This window comes from Amblyraja radiata, chromosome 33, assembly GCF_010909765.2.
Source record: "Amblyraja radiata isolate CabotCenter1 chromosome 33, sAmbRad1.1.pri, whole genome shotgun sequence".
Lineage (NCBI taxonomy): Eukaryota > Metazoa > Chordata > Chondrichthyes > Rajiformes > Rajidae > Amblyraja > Amblyraja radiata.
Genome location: NC_045988.1, coordinates 15327386 through 15346131, shown reverse-complemented (window position 1 = coordinate 15346131; position 18746 = coordinate 15327386). Strand labels below are relative to the sequence as shown.

At 43.2% G+C, this 18746-nt stretch overlaps 1 protein-coding gene across 1 annotated transcript in view; it reads left to right on the top strand.

Annotated features, from left to right (window-relative positions):
- Positions 1-18746, top strand: part of glb1l2 (galactosidase beta 1 like 2) — a 45695-nt gene that overhangs the window by 9739 nt on the left and 17210 nt on the right. Inside the window, exons 2-7 of the mRNA XM_033049988.1 lie at positions 9999-10196; positions 11013-11081; positions 12953-13048; positions 14699-14807; positions 16686-16778; positions 18332-18413. Of these exons, the coding sequence (XP_032905879.1) occupies positions 9999-10196; positions 11013-11081; positions 12953-13048; positions 14699-14807; positions 16686-16778; positions 18332-18413 (647 nt within the window). The remainder of the gene's footprint in view (positions 1-9998; positions 10197-11012; positions 11082-12952; positions 13049-14698; positions 14808-16685; positions 16779-18331; positions 18414-18746) is intronic.

Here is an 18746-nt window from a genome sequence, read left to right as displayed (position 1 = left end):
GGTATGCATTTTCAAACTTTTGTACCTCTTGCCTGATGGGAGAGGGGAGAAGAGGGAGTGACTGTGGTGAGACTGGTTCTTGATTATGCTAGTGGCCTTGCCTAGGTAGCGTGAAGATCTGGTCTGAAGAATGGTCTCGATCCGAAACCATTCCTTTTCCTCAGAGATGCTGCCTCGTCCCGTTGAGTTACTCCAGCATTTTGGGTCTATCTTCGGTTTAAACCGGCATCTGCAGTTCCTTCTTACACAGAACTAAGAGAGAATTCCGATGGCCTTTGGCCTTCACCCATCGGCCTCTGCATCCAACATATTATCGGCCACCAGTCGCATCTTCCCTTCCTGTCACCCCTTGTGTTTTCTGCTTTCCACAGGGACCACTGTCTTTGCAACTTGCTGGTCTGCTACACTTTCCAAGCAATTACAATATAAGTTAGACCTATCTTTTCACAGTTTCTCTGAATATTTAGCTGTGCTGCTGTTCCTGTAACAGTCTTGGTCAAATGTGTATCCTGTTTTTAACAAGGTCTGAAGAAGGGTTTCGGCCCGAAACGTCGCCTATATCCTTCGCTCCATAGATGCTGCTGCACCCGCTGAGTTTCTCCAGCAATTTTGTGTACCTTCTGTTTTTAACAAGATGTGTGTTGTTAAGTGTATGAAATGGGTGGCCCATTGGACCTATCTTGTTTGCACTTTGCTCAGTGCTAACTATATTCTAAGCCACAGTTTCGTTATTTCAAGTCGTATCTTGGGTTTCTCCATGCACAGAAACAAATACTTTTTTTTTAGACCACTGAAATAAAGTGTAGCTTTAAATAGGGTGGCACATTGGTGTAGCTGGTAGAGTTGTTGCCTCACAGCCAGAGACCTGAGTTTGATCCTGACCGTAGTGCTATCTGTGTGAACTTGCTCGTTCTCCCTGTGGCTGCGTGAGTTCCCCCCTATACCAAAAATGTACGGGTTTGTAGGTTAATTGGCTTCTTTAAATTGCCCCAAGCGTGTAGGGTACAGAAGCAAAAATAGGATAACAAGAGAACTGGTGATTGATGGTCGGTGCAGACTCGATGGGCTGAAGGGCCTGTTTCCATGCTGTATCTCTAAAGCTAAAAAAAACTAAAAGCTAAGTGTTGTGATTATTTTTAACTAAAATAATTTTGGGGGGCAAGTTTCATTCCCAATTAAATGCTTATTTTCTAAAGTCATTATGCTAATTTTCAGAGGGGCAGATTGATACTCCGTGTTATTGCCGCAGAGTGTACTCCCCACATCCCAGTCACATTAGAAATTAAAAACTCAGTTAAATATTTGCACTGTCTGGCAGCAGCTTTGAGTCATGGGGTCATAAAGCAAATCTTTTGACCCAACTCTCCTTGCCAAACAAGATGCTTAAAACAAGTCCCATTTCCCTGCGTTAGGCCCATATCCCTGTAAACCCTTTCCTATCCATGTACCTATCTAAATGTCTTCTTAAACGTCACTATTATTCTGGCCTCCAACATTTCCCCTGACAGCTGCTGTGCTTTATTAGATTCTGGTTTCACTTTCTGGTCTTGCCTATTTTTAATCGTGCAGCATCGACTTTGCCCTGCGTTCCGGTTCTTTTGATACTGCCTGTGTTTGATCAGTGGCTAGACACAAAATGCTGGAGTAACTCAGCGGGACAGGCAGCATCTCTGGAGAGAAGGAATGGTGACCTTTTGGGTCGAGACCCTTCCTCAGTCTGATGTCGGAGTGGGCGGTACAGAGATAAAATGTAGTCCGAGACAGTAGGACTGGTCAGAGAACTGGGAAGGGGGAGGGGATGGAGCGAGAGAGAGAGGGGGAAAGCAAGGGCTACTTGAAGTTAGAGAAGTCAATGTTCATACCACTGGGATGTTATCTACCCAAGCGAGATATGAGGTGCTGTTCCTCTAATTTGCGCTTGGTCTCACTCTGACAACGGAGGAGACCCAGGACAGATAGGTCAGTGTGGGAATGGGAGTTAAAGTGTTTGACCAGTGGCTGCTGGCTTAGGATCCTTTGCCGGGACTACCTGTGATTTTGCACTGAGTTGGGTCCCCAGCCACCAGTGACTGCAAAAGCATTTAATTGGTTTTGCATTCATCAATTGCAACCATTTATTACCCAAAGTCCTGGAATGGTATAGTAGCTGACGTCGACTAATAATCCTGAGAATAATGAATAATGTTTGAGTTTGCTAATGGACTAAAGCGTGAAGCCTGCTCCCATGTCAGGGACTGGATGTGTGGCAAGCCTGACATTCTGGGAGAGTCATCTGGAGCACAATAAACATCCTTGATCCTGTACAAGTGGAGATTGATGTGATTCCCTCCAGCAGTTTATTTTTATAATGCTAGGGAAACATGCTTATGAGTTAGTATTTCAATTGACAATAGACAATAGGTGCAGGAGTAGGCCATTCGGCCCTTCGAGCCAGCACCGCCATTCAATGTGATTAGGGCTCATCAACCCCAATCAGTACCCCGTTCCTGCCTTCTCCCTATATCCCCTGACTGCTATTTTTAAGAGCCCTATCTTGCTCTCTTGAAAGCATCCAGAGAAACTGCCTCCACCGGGCAGAGAATTCCACAGGCACACCACTCTCTGTGAGAAAAAGTGTTTCCTCGTCTCCGTTCTAAATGGCTTACTCCTTATTCTTAAACTGTGGCCCCTGTTTCTGGTCTCCCCCAACATCAGGAACGTGTTTCCTGCCTCTAGCATGTCCAAGCCCTTAACAATCTTACATGTTTCAATGAGATACCTTCTCATCCTTCTAAAATTTCATATGGAGCAGCATAGGAGGAGGTGATCAGCCCCATTAGTCCAGGTCAGGACATCCTGGAGCAAGCTGATCAGTCCTACACCCTTCAAGGCCTCTAATTACTTTTGTTTAAGAACTTCTAATTTAAATGGTGCATTTCCTGAAGGCTTAGAACTTTCCAAAGTGAGCATTGAAATGAAATTCAGAATTGAACAAGCAGTTGAATATGCAGAGTGCCTCCCCAAGGTGACATTGAGCAGGAGATCTGCTTGAGGTTGTTGGTGGAGGGAAAATGTTGGCCACGTCGCTCTTTAACACGCCATGAGCTTATCACCCAGTGAGCAATTGGTGTGTCACCCGACTGTCTCTATTCATAAGTTCTAGGAGCAGAATTAGGCCATTCGGCCCATCAAGTCTACTCCGCCATTCAATCATGGATGATCTATCATTTCCCTCTCAACTCCATTCTCCTGCCTTCTCCCCATAACCCCTGACACCCTTGCGTATCAAGAATCTGTCAATCTCCACCATTCAAATATCTATTGACTTGACGTCCGTAGCCGTCCGTGGCAATGAATTCCACAGATTCATCACTCTCTGACTAAAGAAATCCATCTATACTCATGGACATTATACACCAGATGTTTAGTCCTGCAAATTCCAGTGTGCCCGAAGGATAGCAAGATGTCGCAGTGGAGCACCAGTGCTCTTTTTGGACGGATGTGACAGAGAAGCAAAAATGTGCTGCCAGTAGAGTTGGTGTTAAGACTGGGTACAGGAGGTTAGGAACTGCGCTGGGGCTGGAGTGAGGTACCTTTTGTTGTAGTTGGGAGAGATAGTGGTGCTTGGGTGGTGGTTGGTTGAGCTAGAATGTAGAGACGGTCGAGTTAGGACTATGTTATGAAAGTGTGTGTAGGGGGAGAAGTGGCTGAAACATGGGAAGCTGGTCTGTGTTTGGAGTGGTGAGGCAGAGCCATTGGGGGTCTGCCGTGCCATCAACATTTATTTTAGAATTTAGAGATACAGCGTGGAAACAGGCCCTCGGCCCACCGAGTCCGCACCTACCAGCGATCACTCCGTATACGAGCACTATCTTACACACTATGGACAATTTGCAATTTCCAGAAGCCAATTAACCTACAAACCTGTAGTCTTTGGAGTGCGGAAGGAAACTGGAGCACCCGGAGAAAACACAAGTGGTCACTGGGAGAATGTGCAAACTATGTACAGACAGCACCCAGTGTCAGGATTGAACCCGGGACTCTAGCTGTTAGGCTGCAACTCTACAGCTGACCCACTGACCCACCCAGGAAGCAGAGTGGATTATATGCCCCAGTCTGCATTAGATGGTTGCAAGCTTCAAGTTCCTAGGTGTAAATATCACCACCAATTTGTCCTGGTTTAAATACGGTCACTCTATGGCCAAGAAAGCACACCAAGATCTCAGAATATTAAGATAATTTGGTACATTTCCAATGACACCTACCAATTTCTACAGATGGGCAATAGAAAGCATCCTGGCAGGATGGGCAACTGCTCTGCCCAAAACCATAAGAACCTGCTCAGAGTTGTGGATGTGTCCAGTCCATCGTGCAAACCAGCTTCCTTCCATCCACATCCCTCTCTCTCCAACAACTCCATCTATATCTTGCATTGTCTCGGGGAAAGCAACCAAAATAATCAAGGACCACTTGCATCCCAGTCATTTTCTTTTCACCTCTTCTATCCAGAAAAGATCGAAAGCATGTACCACCAGATTCAAGAATGGCTTCCTCTCTGCTGTTCTCAGATTATTTAAAGGGCCTCTAATGCTAAAGCTAAATTCTCCATCTACCTCAAGGTAGATTTTTCTTTTGCCTGCACTTTCTCTGCAGCTGCAATACGATATTCTGCACTGTTTACTTTCTCTTTTGCGCTACCTGTTGTACTCGTGTATGGTTTTTGATTGTACTCGTCATGTATGGTATGATTTGCCTGGATGGCATGTAAACCAACATGTTTCATTATATCTGAGTATATGTGGTTATAATAACCCAAACTAGGAGAAGAGTTGGGTGGAGTTGGAAATGAGGGAGGTTGGTACGTTGGCCATCCAGGGTTCTTGGGGAAACAACAGATTGGTAGTTCAGGGGGTTGGGAAATGGACATTTGAGGTCTGGACTTGGGTTGATTGAGGTTGTGGGGGTGGGATGGGATGGTGAAGTGTATCTATGGTTGAGATTGGACGGCCTGGGGTGTTGCACCCTCTCTGTGTAGATGTGAATGATGAAAGTTATATAAGTGTAACTCACTTTTGGAAGACCAAGTTGCCCTGGGAGTTCCCACGGCTAATACCATCCAGGGGAGCTTGTCCAAGTTCCACTGCCGTATTTCAAATGGATTATTTCATGATGATTGATGCCATCCTTTGAACCCCAAACAAAACAAAGTTAATCATTCAGGAGAATATGCCCATTATGCCAACATCATCTTGTATCACCTCATGAAGTGGAAAACATCAAACTTCCATTCCCTGTATGCAGTTTGCCATTTGGTGTGATTTATTTATAGGTTAAATATATACTGGTGAAATTTATAGGTGGAGGGAGAACAATAGTTCAATAGCTCAAGACTAAATAGAAAAACATTTTCAAAAGAATTGAATTGAATTGAATACCTTTATTGTCATTCAGACCTTACGGTCTGAACGAAATTTCGTGCCTGCAGTCATACATACATCATACAATAATAAACAACCAATAATAAACAACAATAAACACAAATTAACACCACCACAGTGTATCCTCCAAGCACCTCCTCACTGTGGTGGAGGCAAAAATCTTAGGGTTACTGTCCCTTCCCTCCTCTTCTCCCTCTGCGCTGAGGCGATTCCCCACCGGGCGATGGCACAACAGTCCCGCGGCTCACCGAACCCCGCAAACGGGCCGGTTCAAACACCGCGGCCCGGGGGTGGTCGAAGCTGCCGCCCTCCAGTCCAGCACACGCAGCCGCTGGCCCGCGGCTGAACCCCGGACTCAGGTCACCGCCTCAGAACGCCGTCCCAGCCACCGGAGCACCGTTCCAGCCCCGAGCCGGATCGCCCTCACGTGAGTACCGTTCCACCCTCGGGCTGGGCCACTCCGACGGGAGTGCCGCTCCTCCCTCGGGCTGGGCCACTCCGACGGGAGTGCCGTTCCTTTCTCGGGCTGGGCCACTCCGACGGGAGTGCCGTTCCTCCCTCGGGCTGGGCCACTCCGACGGGAGTGCCGTTCCTCCCTCGGGCTGGGCCACTCCGACGGGAGTGCCGTTCCACCCTCTGGCTGGGCCACTCCGACGGGAGTGCCGTTCCATCCTCGGGCTGGGCCACTCCGACGGGAGTGCCGTTCCACCCTCGGGATGGGCCACTCCGACGGGAGTGCCGTTCCACCCTCGGGCTGGGCCACTCCGACGGGAGTGCCGTTCCACCCTCGGGCTGGGCCACTCCGACGGGAGTGCCGTTCCACCCTCGGGCTGGGCCACTCCGACGGGAGTGCCGTTCCACCCTCGGGCTGGGCCACTCCGACGGGAGTGCCGTTCCACCCTCGGGCTGGGCCACTCCGACGGGAGTGCCACAGCCCCTCACGGGAAAGTCTCTCAGCCCCTCGCCAGGCCGCTCTCACGAGAGCGCAGTTCCAGCCCCGGGCTGGGCCGCCCTCACGGGAGCTCAGGGCGAGTCCTGTCAGCTGCCTCCAGAGTCCCGAGGTCGCCAGCTCCGCCATTAGGCCTCAGTGTAGACGGAGGCAGAGAAGGGGGATACGACAAAAAGGTCGTATTCCCCCGAAGGGAGAGACAGCAAGCCCCGTTTCACCCCCCACCCCCCCACCCCACATCAACACGACCTAAAAACCAAAAACGTAACTAGACAAAACGAAAAAATACAACACAAAAAAGTAAAAGACAAACGGACTGCAGGCGAGCCGCAGCCGTTCCCGGCGCCGCCACTTCCGAACAGACATAGTCTTGAGCCGCGCACATATTGAACTTTTTTTTTCTCAAGAAAATTGTGTCTTATGGTCTAATCATGTCTTTAAATCTTAATTTTCCATAGACTGCTCTAACAACCTGGAGTTTAAGGGCTTTATAGTGATCTGAGCTGCCTCTTTGAGGAGGGATAATTGCTTGGGATACCAATTAACTTGTTCTGTTTTAAATGTCTTTTAAACCCGTGACAGTTTACAGCGAGCGCATGTTTTTTTATAGTTAATTTCTGATGAGTGCATTGCTTCATTTATGGCCACTCTTTAATTGCAAAATGAAAATTGAGTGCTGTTCCCTTTTGATGGAGACAAACACATAATTCATATTCACAACCACAACAAAGATAGACACACAATTCTGGAGTAACTCAGCGGGACAGTTTTTAGACTGAAGAAGTATTCCGACTCGAGACGTCACCCATTCCTTTTCTCCAGAGATGCTGCCTGTCCCGTTGAGCTACTCTGACATTTTGTGTCTATCTTCGGTGTAAACCAGCATCTGCAGTTCCTTCGCAACAGCAACCTGTATTATGCTGTACTGTATCATGAAACTGTCAGGTCATTTGTGTAGGCAATGTGTTATCAAGCAGATAGAATAATCTAAAAGGTAAAATACTGGCAATTAGAAGTAAAACGAAAACAAGAAATACTAATGATACTCGGCAGAGAGCAACATCTCTTGCTTTTGGCTGTAACTTGCTTGACAACATCAAGTCCAGATTACTTTCTCAAATCCATGTCCCGAGCCTTAAGGCCAAAAGTACAGCCTGACGTTGCAGTCGACACTGCCGCTCTGCTGGCTGCCGCTCTGCTGGAGGCGCTGTTGCTGCCACGTGATAGTTGATGTAATATTGTGATATGAACCCCTATAGAAATGTATCATGTGACAACTGATATATGTACGCATTGTTAGTGATGTTGAATAGGCCCGAAGGCATGGGCTCATCCATGCCGATCAAATTTCTGAACTGAGTTAATCCCGTTTGCTTTAATTTAGCCCATAACCCTCTAGATCCTTCCTATCCATATCTGTTCAAATGTATTTTAAACATTGTTATTGCATCTGCCTATGCCACTTCCTCTGGCAGCATGTTCCACATACCTACCACCCTCTGTGTGAAAAGCCTGACCCTCAGATCCCCTTAGGTTTTTCCCTCTAATCTTAAATTTGTGCCCTTTAGTTATAAATTCCTCTATCATGGGAACAAGACTGTGACTATTCACCTTGTGTATATTCCTTGTGATTTTATATAATTCTATTAGGTCACCCCCTCAGCCTCCCACCCTCAGTGGGGAAAATCCACCCAGTCTCTGCTAATCCGAAGCAGATATACCAAGATAGTTACCTGGGTGTCACCTGAAAACTGACTCTTGTTTGGTTGCAAATTAATTTAAAGAAGAACGGTGTTTTAGGGAAATAAACCGATTTAGGAAATACTAAGAACATTCAACTGATCAACCATAATATGTCAAGAGAGAAACTGTTAATGTACATGACAACTTATCTTGTCCCCAGGCAATATTTATCCCTCAGCCGTGTGTGATAAAGGGTTGTCATTCTAAAACGAAGTCACTCTCACAACAGATGCTGTACTTTCACAGCTTTTTTTGATTGTTATTTTCAGCATCAACAATTATTTAGACTTTAGGCAAACGGCACGAAAACAGGCCCTTCGGCCCACTGAGTCCGTGTCAACCAGCGATCACCCCATATACTAGCACTATCCTACACACAATTTACAATTTTACTGAAGCCAATTAATCAACGTCTTTGAAGTGTGGGAGGAAACCGGAGCACCTGAAGAAAATCCACCCAGTCACAGGGAGAACGTACAAATTCCGTACAGACAGCACCCGTAGTCGAGATCGAACACTGGTCTCTAGCGCTGTAAGGCAGCAACTGTACCGCTGCGCCACTGTGTTGTTTGCTTACAAATCAGAAAATATTAATCATTTTGCTATTAATGTCTTCTGCATTTTGCAATGAGCTGGAATCCGAAACTCTGGAGAGTAGCAAACATAATGCGCCTTTTCTTGATCGTCAAAGAGTGGGACGAGACAAATCAAGCTTAATCTATTGTAATCAGTAGGCAATGTAAAATGATGCACATTGGAATAGATTGTAAAACATTTCAGAATTCAGAAACTTTGTTCAATTCATGTTATAGTCATTCAGCATGAAAAGGGGCCCTTCATCCTACTTGTCTGCAAGGATCATGATGTTCCATCTAATCTCGTCTCAATTGGCGCTTATTCTTCTAGCCCTTTCCTATCCATGTCCCAGTCCAAGTATCTATTAAATGTTATTGCACCTGCCTCAACTGCCTCCTTTGGCAATTCCAGGCGTTCTCTGCACAGTAGCGTGTTTGGAGAATGAAAGTGGAATTGGTACAATGTTATTATTGGGATTCCTATCATTGGGGTAATCTGGTCCTGCCAGTAAAGAGCTGGTCTGGCGTTCCTGTGTGTAGGTTTATTGTCTTGCCCGCCCCATCTATTCAAGTCCCAGACCCACCAATCTTCAGCCAACCCTGTGTCTTATTCAGCATTACCAATTCCAGTTAACCTTCCCCACTCCTGATCCAAGAGTCAACATTCAAGTCGTACCTCAAAATCCACCACCATGCTCCTCTCCCTGGCCACATGTTGGGTTGATCCTTCCCACTCCTCAGGAATTGCTACTATCCGTTGCTAAATTGAATGGATAGATTCCAACATAAATAGAGCTCATCGGGCGATCTGAAAATGATGTGAACTTCTGGTCACGGCAAAGATGTAACAAAGCCCTTTTGAAGCTTATTGAATTCATCAGATGTACAAGTGATTGTATTTGAGAACAATACAGAGTGTAGTTTATTATGCAGTGAAAAGACAGAAAGCTCGATGCTCATTTAGTTTGAAGTGCTAATGCTGAGCTATGTACAAATAGCAGTATACACGCAATCATTTTTAACAATTCCTTTTGGAAAGGTGTGTGTGTAGTAAAAAGGAATCTGTTTTTGTTTTGTGAGCAATTGTCATTCCCATCGTACCAATCACCAGGCCAATGATTTGGTCATATGATATCTAAACACCATTAAGTCACAGCGTTGCAGACAATGAAAGCATTTTGATCCGCCAACTTGTCTGCTGTTGATCTATCTGCCACTTAGTCTTTGGGACAAGCACACCATGTGTCTTCTCTCTAAATGGTTTGCTTGGCTATGTATGTACCTGAAACTAAGATGTTTTCCATCTGATTTTAGGTTCCATTGGATATCCCTCACTCCAAAAAGAATGCAGAGCAGAAATTTAGGATTGCAGGCCAACAAAGAATATTTTCAATTGGAGGGAAATAAGTTTTTAATTCTGGGCGGATCAATGCACTATTTTCGTATTCCACGGGCGTATTGGTCTGACCGCATGTTGAAGATGAAAGCCTTGGGTTTGAATACTTTAACAACGTAAGTGATATTCATTGTGTGCAAAGATATATTACAATGAGCCTTTTAAAAAAAAATTCCTTTTATGATTTTATTCCCTGAAGTTGTCATGCTGGCTTTTCTAGTTTTGTATAAATTTATAGCAGGTATTCTCCTGATGTTTCAAAGGCAGGTTATGAACAGGGCCTCAGCAGCTTTTACACGAAACATGCAGGAACAGGCCCTTCAGACCACAACGTTCGTACCAAACATAGTGCCAAGTTAAACTTATCTCCTGCCTGCACGTCATTCATGTCCCTCCATTCTCTGCATATGTATGTGCTTATTTAAATGCCGCTTAAATGCCACTATCGTATCTTCTTCCATCACCACCAATGTGTTCCAGGCACCCTCCACTCACTTTGTGTCTGAGGAAAAAAACTTGCCCTGCGCATCTCTTTTCAACTTGCCCCTCTCACCTTAAAGCTATGCCCTCTTTTTGATATTTCTACCCTGGGGGAAAAAGGTTCTGACTCTCTATCCTATCTATGCCTCTCATAATTTTAAATACTTTTATTGGGTCTCCCCTTAACCTCCCAATGTTCCAGAGAAAACAATACAAGTTTGTCCAACCTGTCCTTGTGGCTAATACCTCCTTTTCCAGTGAGCAGTCTTGTAAACCTCTTCCTCACCTCTCCAAAGCCTCCACACCCATCATGTAATGGGGCGACCAGAACTGCATTGAATGCTTCCAATGTGGCTTAACATGCTTAAAAGTTTGACTTCAGAGTGAGGAGTGAGTCTAAGTGAACTTTTGATATTTTGTATAATGCATTAGTGTTCATTTTCTTATTACAGGTATGTTCCATGGAACCTTCATGAGCCAGAGAGGGGGACGTTTAATTTTAAAGATGATATTGATCTTGAGTGAGTAGATAACATTTGTGTTTCCTGGTGGTTTTTATTTTTTGCAATGTTTCTTAAAAGCTTTTCTTTACAGACAGAGTTGCTGAGCATCAATCACCCACTAGGGAAAGCACATCTAGGACCCGCTGGCCTTCAGCATAGGAGCACCGCAAGACTGCGTACTCTCCCCTCTCCTTTACTCTCTCTACACCAACGACTGCACCTCCACATACTCCTCTGTCAAGCTTCTCAAATTTGAGGACGACATAAACTGATTTGTCTGATCCAGGATGGGGAGGAATCTGCCTACAGACATGAAGTGACACAGCTGGCGTCCTGGTGCCATCGCAAAAACCTGAAGATAAATGCACTTAAGACAGTGAAATTGATTGTAGACTTTTGGAGAGCTTTCCCCCCCCCTCTACTCACCATCACCACCACAGTCATATCTGTGGATTCATTTAAGTTCCTTAAATGAGAGGCCACCATTGACTCCACAGTCAAAATGGCCCAACAGAGGATGTACTTCCTGCGGCAGCTGAGAAAACACAATCTGCCACAGGCAATGATGGTCTCGTTTTATACTGCCATCATAGAGTCTGTCCTCACCTTCTCCATCATGGTTAGGCTCAGCCACCAAGCATGTTTTATTCTTAATTGTTTACTGTATTTCGTGTTGTTAATTGCGAGCAAAGCACCAAGGCCAAGCAACTTGTATGTACACATGGCTGATAAAATGTATTCAATATTCCTCTTGATTGCTCAAAGAATATAATGTTCCTTGCAGAATCCTGTCCATTGTAGCTTGTAAGATTTTTGTTGCTGACTTCACACCATAGGGTAGTTTTGTGTTGGCACAGTGGTTAATACTGCTACCTCAAAGCTCTGGAGACCTGGATTTGATCCTGGCTTTGTGCAGTGTTTACACGATCTCCCCTTGATATATGTGTTTTCTCTGTGTCCCATAGTCATGTTCATTGATAGGTTAATTGGCCACTGTAATTTGCCCCCATCGTGTAGGAGATTCGGAGAACCAGAGTGTAATTAATGGGAATGGGGGAGAATAAAATATGATTAGTGCAAATAGGTGTCTGATGGTCCTGGAGGACAGAGGGGTCTGTTTCCATTGCTGTAATCCTCCAAGCATCACAGCTTTTTCAAGAGGACTAGAATACAAACCAGGGATGTAATGCTGTGGGTCTATAAGGTGCTGGCCAGGCCACATTTGGAGTATTGTAAGCAATTTTGGGCACCATATGTGAGGATGTGCTGGCTCTGGAGAGGGTCCAGAGGAGGTTTACAAGAATGATCCGAGTAATGTGTAGGTTAACCTATGATGAGCGCTTGTCGGCACTGCGTCTGTACTCGCTGGAGTTTAGAAGAATGATGGGGGACCTCATTGAAACATACAGAATAATGAAAGGCTTGGAAAGAGTGGATGTGGAGCGGATGTTTCCATTAGTGGGAGAGTCCAGGACAAGAGGTCATAATCAGAATTAAAGGACGTTCCTTTAAGGAGGAGATGAGAAGGAATTTATTTAGTCAGATGGTGGTGAATCTGTGGAATTCTTTGCCACCGAAGGCTGTGGAGGCCAAGTCAATGGGTATTTCTAGGGCAGAGATAGATTCTTGATTATTATGGGTGTCGGGGATAATGGGGAGAAGGCGGAGAATAGAGTTAGGAAGGAGAGGTAGATCAACCATGATTGAATGGCGGAATTGACTTGATGAGCAGAATGGCTTCATTCTACTATCACTTATGACCTTATCTACCTGAGCTTGGAGAACAACAACCAATGATCAGAAGCCATCAGTGAGTGCAAGGATGTGGATATCACTTGGAAAGGCAACATTTTGTTAATTTGCTCCAAGTATAATACTTTCTTTTCTAGGGCCTATCTCAAACTAGCCAATGACTTGGATTTATGGGTCATATTGCGCCCAGGACCATATATCTGCTCGGAGTGGGACCTTGGAGGTTTACCCAGGTAAATTTGAGAATCTTCTGCGGGACAAAGTAAAATAGTTTTCATTTAATAAAGACACATAGTGCCTGAATAGCTCAGCAGGTCAGGCAACATCTCTGAATAACATGGAGCTGGTGACGTTTCGGGACGGAACCCTCTTTCAGATTTAATTTACTAGTTGCGCAAATTGAGGGTAAATCTTTCTGAGCAATGCCCATGGGAGCAATGTTTCCTTTGCTAATAATAGATCTGTTGCCTTGCCATCAATGTTAGTGTAAATAGTCGAATCTAAATATAGGCTGCAGTATGTCCTCGAATAAGAATCTAAGTATTTTTCTCAGATGACCTTGTAAAGCTAGAATAGAAACCTTAATTAAATTTAATTCAAATGTATCACTAATGTAGTAATACTTTAGAATGGAATTTCCAAACATTCCTTTTTATGGTTTATTGTTCCTTACATAAATTCATTTGTGTAAGGAATGCTTAAAAGCAGACAAACTATAAAAGGTTACATTTTGTTCTGCAAATGATGAATGGAAATTCTGCATCTATAATGATTTATTATGGTGTCCTATGCCAGTACTGTAATTTCCGTATGTAGTCCCATGTCTCTCAATGCTTTGAGAGTATTGTTCTCCATACAGAAACAATATGCAAGGAACTGCATATGCTGGTTTACAAACAAATGACACCAAGTGCTGGAATAACTCAGTGAGTCAGTCATCCATGACCTCCATCGTGATACCTGACGTGCTGAGTTACTCTAGCACTTTTGTGTTTCACCAAATTAGTATGTAGATTTGCAAGTCATTGATGTGTATATTATATGCACAAGGGCTATGCGTGCTTATCATCTCACCTTGGTTGACAACAAACAGATCTTGAGAGACGAGGCACTGCAGATACCTGATTTCCAAAGCATCAGTGCAGGTGTAACTCAGCAGGTCAGGCAGCATCCCTGGAGAACATGGATAGGTGATGCTTCAAATTGGGACCCTTCTTCAGACTCATGAACTAGTTTAATCAATGTCTAGGACGAGACCAGTATTAGATGACTTAGTACTGGAATGATAGATTTGGATGCGTGGTAAATGAATATGTTGACACTCATAGAAGATAGACACAAAATGCTGGAGTAACTCAACGGGACAGGCAGCATCTCCGGATAGAAGGAATAGATGACGTTCGGGTTGAGACCCTTCTTCAGACTGAGGCGCGATCCGAAACATCATCCATTCTTTCTATCTAGAGATGCTGCCTGTCCCGCTGAGTTACAACAGCATTTTGTGTCTATCTTCAGTGAAAACCAGAATCTGCAATTCCTTCCTACACATGTTGACACTAACATGGCACTTTGTAAAATACAAATAAATGTGTCAGTCATAGCTCTTAAAACCTGCTTTTTGGGGGGGGTTTTGTAAAATTATTATTGTAGACCTTTCTTTAACATATTAGCATTTTCCCGATGGTGGAATCTTACAGAAGAGTGTGGTGTACTGCTGTCTCTATTTTGATTGGTATAACTATATTTGGTTTAATTCTGTTAATTGATAGAGCGGAAACTATAGATTTCAGGAATAAATAGCATGGGTTATCAGAAATTATAATCTTTACGTGAAGTATTATTTAATTTTGCTGTACTTATTATCTGATCCGTTCCCTTTTTAGTTGGCTGTTGAGAGACAGAAACATGAAACTGCGCACAACGTATGCTGGGTTTACTGATGCAGTCAATGCCTTTTTCAATGTGCTAATTCCTAAGGTTATCAAATTTCAGGTGAGTTAGGCCAATTCACGAGATCTTGCTGCACGATGGATGTTCGGTGTCTCTAATAAGCACGGTTTATATTGCATTAGTTGGAAAGCTTCTTTTGTCATGGCTTGATTTTTATCAAATAAATTTCATCTTGGCAAGTTAACCCTCTGGTAAACTATTTGATATGATCCAGAAAGTTGCAATGTCAAACTTGCAGGTCAGAAGACATCAGAAAAGAACATTTAATGCAGATGGCGAACGTCGCTGAACTGATTTCCTGCCTCTTGGATCTATACAGAACGTTACCTTTTAAAGTTAATTCTGCTGAGGCAGAAGTCCGGCAACAATATTTTTAAGTCACTTATAAATTGCAAGGGTTGTTCTTTTATGTGAAATATTGTGGCATTTAAATAGATTATGAACTCCTCTCCCCATGAATCCACAGCTCCTTTATGAATCCATATTTCAAACTGAGACTAGTTTGGATTGATTGCTTTGATTTCTGGTTTCCTAGTATTGTAGGTATTATCAATATTGGTGCTAGTGGGTGGTTCTGGATAGAGCAGTCGACACTAGGTGCCATGCCTGTATGGTTGTGTTCTGCATCAGAAACACTGAGTCTGCAGTAGAGCTCAGTCACGCTGACTTACTACCTCCTGTAGAATGTCCCCATTCATTTAATAATCAGAAGCAATCAAATACAGTTTTTTTTAAAGTGATCAGTCAACCAGGACAGTAGGGGTTGGCACCAGCTGAGGACCAATTAGTACGCGTGGACCACTCTGTCTCATGTGTTCACTGCAGAGTTCCCCAAAAGACTGCAAATGTATATTGCTGTTGTATGGAGTAGACTTGAGGCAGGGGTTGGGTCAAGCATGGATCATTCCAATATGCTCTTGGAAGCATGCACAGAAAGATGAGAAATAAGCCAGAATGGGCTGCTGAATATATCAAGGAACAGGCTATCAAAGAGGAAATTAACTGCCAATTTGCCAATTATTTTTGGATGCACAGCAACACTTACTAGCAGTATGTGCATTTGAAAGTTTCCTCACCTTGTAATCTCACTCCTTCATCCTCCCCATAAAGCAAGACCATCTTGGAACCCACATGGAACAGTACAGCACAGGCGCAGGCCCTTAAGCCCACAATGTCTGTGTCGAACATGATGCCAAGACAATCTCTCATCTACCTGTGCTTACTGGTCACTGTTAATCCCATGCATCCGAATGTTTCTAGATCAGCCTAACATTGAGGACTTTATCAAATGCCTTACTAAAATCCATACAAGTCAACATCCAACACCCTACCCACATCCATCACCAACATCACCGCGTTTGAACATACTGTTTATAGCTACCATCCCAATATCTTCATCTTCAGTTAATGCCCATTTATTTAATTTTTATTGATGTACTTTGAGGAATACAATAGATGCAGAGTTGATTTACAAATGTTCTCCAAGGACAAGATCATAACATTAAACTCCTTGTCTGTTGACTTGTGTCCAATTGACTCCAGGTGCCATATATAGCTCTGTGAACCACTCGATTGTATCCAATGACTAATGGTGGTGCTCCACAATTTCTCAGTGCAACTTTGACGGGCAACAAATGTCAAACTTCATTCCGTGAAAGGTTTAAAAAGGATGAAGACATTTAAGTTGCTGTTTACCTAGTTGAAGACTAAATCACACTTGACTATGATGGTGACAACAAAGCAATAGATTTTACTGATGCAATTGAAGGACAGTCAGTTGAATGCACAAGTGTCCCCAGTGAGAGGTCAAGTCCTCCAGGAATAGAGAAAATTGGGAAAAACAAATGAAATAAAGTGGTAATATTATATGTGAAATGTAAACAGTAGATCATATTTTAACCTTGTGTTCTTCATTTGTAGTACAAAAATGGAGGTCCAATTATTGCTGTGCAAGTGGAAAACGAATATGGTGGCTATGCCAAAGATGACAACTACATGGCTTACGTAAAAGAGGTAATATGGTTTTGTTTTCAATGTTTTGGAAAGAAAATAATCAGGTGTCGTTTTTAAGTGGGCCTTTTTTCCTCACTCCATTACAATCCACTGTTTTGATAATTAGGCAGGCAAAGTGACCTGGCACTAAGCTTGTGATAGCATATCTCTCCTTTAGCAAATCTTTCTGGGACAGATGCGAAGCGATATTTAGTATTCTTTTACCTGTTCTCTTTTTCAGTTTAGTTTACAGATACAGCGCGGAAACAGGCCCTTCAGCCCAACGATTCCACACCGACCAGTGATCCACACACACTAACACTATCCTACACACACTAGGGACAATTTACACTTATACCAAGCCAATTAGCCTACAAACCTGTATGTCATTGGAGTGTGGGAGGAAATGAAGATCTCTGAGAAAACCCACATGGTCATGGGTAGAGCGCGTATAAACTCCGCATAGACAGCATCCGTAGTCAGAATCGAACCCGGGACTCTGGTGCTGTAAGGCAGCAACTGTACCATTGGTCCACCGTGCTGCCTTATGTACTGTAATTACTGGGGAAAAATGAGGTCAGAGGCCAAATGTTATTGTAGCTGCAAGCTTCTAGTTGGCATTGTGGATTTTGCTACATTTGAAACGTTGCACAAATCTTGATCTTGCCTCTGTAAATGATCAAACTCTGGTTACCTGTTCATGGATACTTGGAAATAATGCACTTTACATTTTATGGGAACAACAATTTTTTCGGCATAAAGAATTGATTCATTAATTGTAATGTTTCCCAGACAATGTCAAGTGGATGAAGGCTTCTCTTGAAATTGTGAGCAAAGTGATGTCACAGATTTGCAATGCATGATTGTATTACTATTGCATGCAGTTACTGTTGATTTGAATTTATTACGGACCTAAAAAATTTCAAGGTTAAATGACTAGATGTGAATTCTCCGCTTATGGAGGAGATCTGTGGTTAAGGAGTGTGTTGGTGAGAGGAGAAAGTGGAAGCACATTTTTTTGGGTGCTGATATTCCTGGACCTGGACAGTTGGTTAACTTTACCAATCTCAAGGATATCTGACCAAAATTAAAGCATCTCCCTACTTGCTTCTTTATATGTGCAAACCAGCTAGTTCCAAATGTTCACAGAAATGTGATGTTACTGGTGGAATAATGGCAGAGTCAGTGAATGATAATGATGCTTGGTTCAAAGTGGTATTTAAATATTTCTGTCCTGGATATATTGTTCATGTTATTCCCGAGCAATCAGAAGTGTTGATGTATCTTTCCTGAAATTGTTTTAGGTTACTTCACCTGTCTGTTCTTCATCCACCTTGTGCTAATGTAACATATAATATAAGAAAACATACAATATTCCACATATTTCTCAAGGACAAAATGTTAGTCCTAGTCATACAGTGTGGAGTTGTGAGCCAGAGTCAATATCTGGACCAATTAGAATTGAAACAAGTGATTATTTTATTTTGCACATAAACTGAGGGCCATTCATTTCAGGACAATGTCAGCAGTACGATGATTCAGACTAAAAATTGTTTCTGTTTTAATCCTGAAAGGCCTTGTTAAGCAGAGGGATAGTGGAGTTATTAATGACTTCCGATAACAAAGACGGATTAACTAAAGGATCCATTGCAGGAGGTAAGTACTGACTTGGGGATTAGCGTAATGAATGATTTCATTAAAAAAAAATAATAATTATTGTGCAGGATTTACAAGCTGTAAAATAAATCATACCTCCACTGTTATACATAAAATGTAATTGGCTAATTTTTCTTACACACGCACAATAGAAAGCTAGAAAATATGTTACTTGTAGAATAGGTTAATATAGTTTAGAGATACCATGCGGAAACAGGCCCTTTGGCACACCGAATCTACGCCGACCAGCGATCTCCATTACACGAGCACACACTACACACTAGGGACAATTTACAATTTTTTTTTATTTTTTTAAATATTTTATTTTATTAG